This window comes from Gavialis gangeticus, unplaced genomic scaffold (assembly GCF_001723915.1).
Source record: "Gavialis gangeticus isolate Ggan-Ray unplaced genomic scaffold, GavGan_comp1, whole genome shotgun sequence".
Taxonomy (NCBI): Eukaryota; Metazoa; Chordata; order Crocodylia; family Gavialidae; genus Gavialis; species Gavialis gangeticus.
In genome coordinates, this window is record NW_017729013.1 from 10,295,149 (window position 1) to 10,296,068 (window position 920).

At 45.2% G+C, this 920-nt stretch overlaps 1 protein-coding gene across 1 annotated transcript in view; it reads right to left on the bottom strand.

Moving 5' to 3' along the window:
• Nucleotides 1–920, bottom strand: part of RHBDD2 (rhomboid domain containing 2) — a gene marked incomplete at its 5' end in the record, with an annotated part of 23,962 nt that extends 23,042 nt beyond the window's left edge. Inside the window, 2 exons of the mRNA XM_019511501.1 lie at nt 65–83; nt 476–920. Coding sequence (XP_019367046.1) covers nt 65–83; nt 476–920 — 464 coding nt within the window. The remainder of the gene's footprint in view (nt 1–64; nt 84–475) is intronic.

The following is a 920-nucleotide window of genomic DNA, read 5'->3' on the forward strand; positions in this document are numbered from 1 at the left end:
CCAAAAGAAACAGATTAGAGAAAATCTGTATCCCAAAGCCTGGGAGAACTAAGATCTCAAGCAGAAGCAGTAGCCAAAACCATCTGAAATTAGGAACATGTTAAGGAGGCAGCTTCTGGTAGAAGGACACCACAGGACATGCTTTCTGCACATGGCCTATAGTATTTTTTGCCATAAATCAAGGTTTCCCTGTACACAGCACACAAGCTAGAAAGGCAGGAGAAAGTTTGTTCTACCTTGCCTCAATTTTCAGATGACAGGAGCACCATGCTCCACTGTCCTGCATTCCCTGCATGCGCTAAAGCTCCATGGACAACAGTGGAGGTAAGGGGAGAAAACAATTGCATTTCCAGTCCCTTGTGAGTAACAATAAACCTAATACGACTTAAGCCTTGAATTTAGCATGTTTTCTCTTTCTCTCCCTCTCACAATCCCAGCTCTCAGGCTCTTTCTGTCCCCCAGCTAGAAAGGATACAGGCTACCCCAACTAAAAGGCCACATGTGTTACCCAGAAGAGAGGAGTGAGGAATAAACCAGGTCATACAGAGCATAATCCACGGCACCAGCACAATGGGCACATTAAACCCAAAGAGAAGCGCTCTTCTCATCCGTGACCGAGTTGTAGAAACACCAAACATGGCAAAAGCAACTGGAATAAATCCTTTGGCATCTTCAACCCCTGAAAGCTGAGAAAAGACGGCCTCAAGGCTGAGAAACAGCAGGGCAGAAGAAATGGCAAAAGCAACAGTGAGGAAGCAATGCTTCACTGTGCCCACGTTCTTCTCAAAGCTGCCTGCAAAGTACCAGATGATAACGGCGCTGCACGCCAAGGATATCAGATCTTCATAGACAAAGATGAAGGTCACCAACCTATGAACTGAGCAAACAGCTTTTTTAGAGAAGTACCAACAGAAATAAAT